The 1,161-nt window shown below is 39.0% G+C and overlaps 1 protein-coding gene across 1 annotated transcript in view; it reads right to left on the minus strand.

The window, feature by feature from the left end:
• Positions 1–868: 868 nt before the first annotated feature.
• Positions 869–1,161, minus strand: part of LOC110287842 (TD and POZ domain-containing protein 5-like) — a gene marked incomplete at its 3' end in the record, with an annotated part of 5,814 nt that continues 5,521 nt past the window's right edge. The window contains exon 2 of the mRNA XM_021154358.1: positions 869–923. Coding sequence (XP_021010017.1) covers positions 869–923 — 55 coding nt within the window. The remainder of the gene's footprint in view (positions 924–1,161) is intronic.

Raw genomic sequence — 1,161 nt, forward strand, 5'->3', positions numbered from 1 at the left:
TTATGAAATTCTTAGGCAAATGGAGGATCTGGAGAATAACATCCTGNGTGAGGTAACCCAATCACAAAAGTACACACATAATATGCACTCACTAATAAGTGGATATTAGCCCAGAAACTTAGAATACCTAAGATACAATATGCAAAACTCATGAAACTCAAGAAGAAGGAAGACCAAAGTGTGGATAATTTGTTTCTTCTTAAAAGGGGGAACCATGTAACACCCATGGAAAGAGTTACAGAGACAAAGTTTGGAGCAGACACTGGAGGAAGTTCCATCCAGAGACTGCCCCAACCAGAGATTCATCCCAGAAACAACCACCAAACCCAGACACTATTGCATATACCAACAAGATTTGCTGACAGGACCCTGATATGAGATGCCTCCTGTGAGAGTATGCAGGTGCCTGGCAACTATGGAAGTGGTTGCTCACAGTCATCTATTGGATGGAACACAGGGTCCCCAATGAAGGAGCTAGAGAAAGTACCCAAGAAGCTGAAGGGGTCTGCAACCCTATAGGAGGAACCACAATATGAACTAACCAGTACCCCTAGAGCTCCTGTCTTTAACTGCATNTGTAGCAGAGGATGGCCTAGTCAGCCATCAATGGGAGGAGAGGCCCTTTGTCTTGTAAAGATTCTATACCCCAGTATAGGGGAATGCCAGGGTCAGGTAGTGGGAGTGGATGGGTTGGGGAGCAGGAGAAGGGAGAGNGTATAGGGAATTTTCAGAGAGGAAACTATGAAAAGGGCTAGTGTTTGAAATGTAATTAAAGAGAACGTGTAATTAAAAAAAAGCTCTATACATTAAAAAAAAAAGTGTGACCTTGTGAGTTTCTGGACTTTCTGTGTCTGTTATTTCATCTCACATTTAATTTCTCTGTAGGTGGATTTGTATATTCTCTCTTTACTTTTGTTAGTTTGGAATAGGAGTTATTGTTCTTTTGGATTTTCTGAAAGAACCAAGCTTTATTTCATTAATTATTTGTATGAAAATTTTAAATTCCTCATTTCCAAAATTCCCAGAGTATTTGTTTTGCTTATGGATTCTATTTCCATTTTCACACATTAAAAAATTTGACTCTTTTCCTTCCACTCTTTACTTTGTTTTTGTTGATTTCTTTAATGGATCTCTTTCTTTCCTTACACTGTTTATATATGC

This window comes from Mus caroli, unplaced genomic scaffold, assembly GCF_900094665.2.
Source record: "Mus caroli unplaced genomic scaffold, CAROLI_EIJ_v1.1 scaffold_20790_1, whole genome shotgun sequence".
Taxonomy (NCBI): domain Eukaryota; kingdom Metazoa; phylum Chordata; class Mammalia; order Rodentia; family Muridae; genus Mus; species Mus caroli.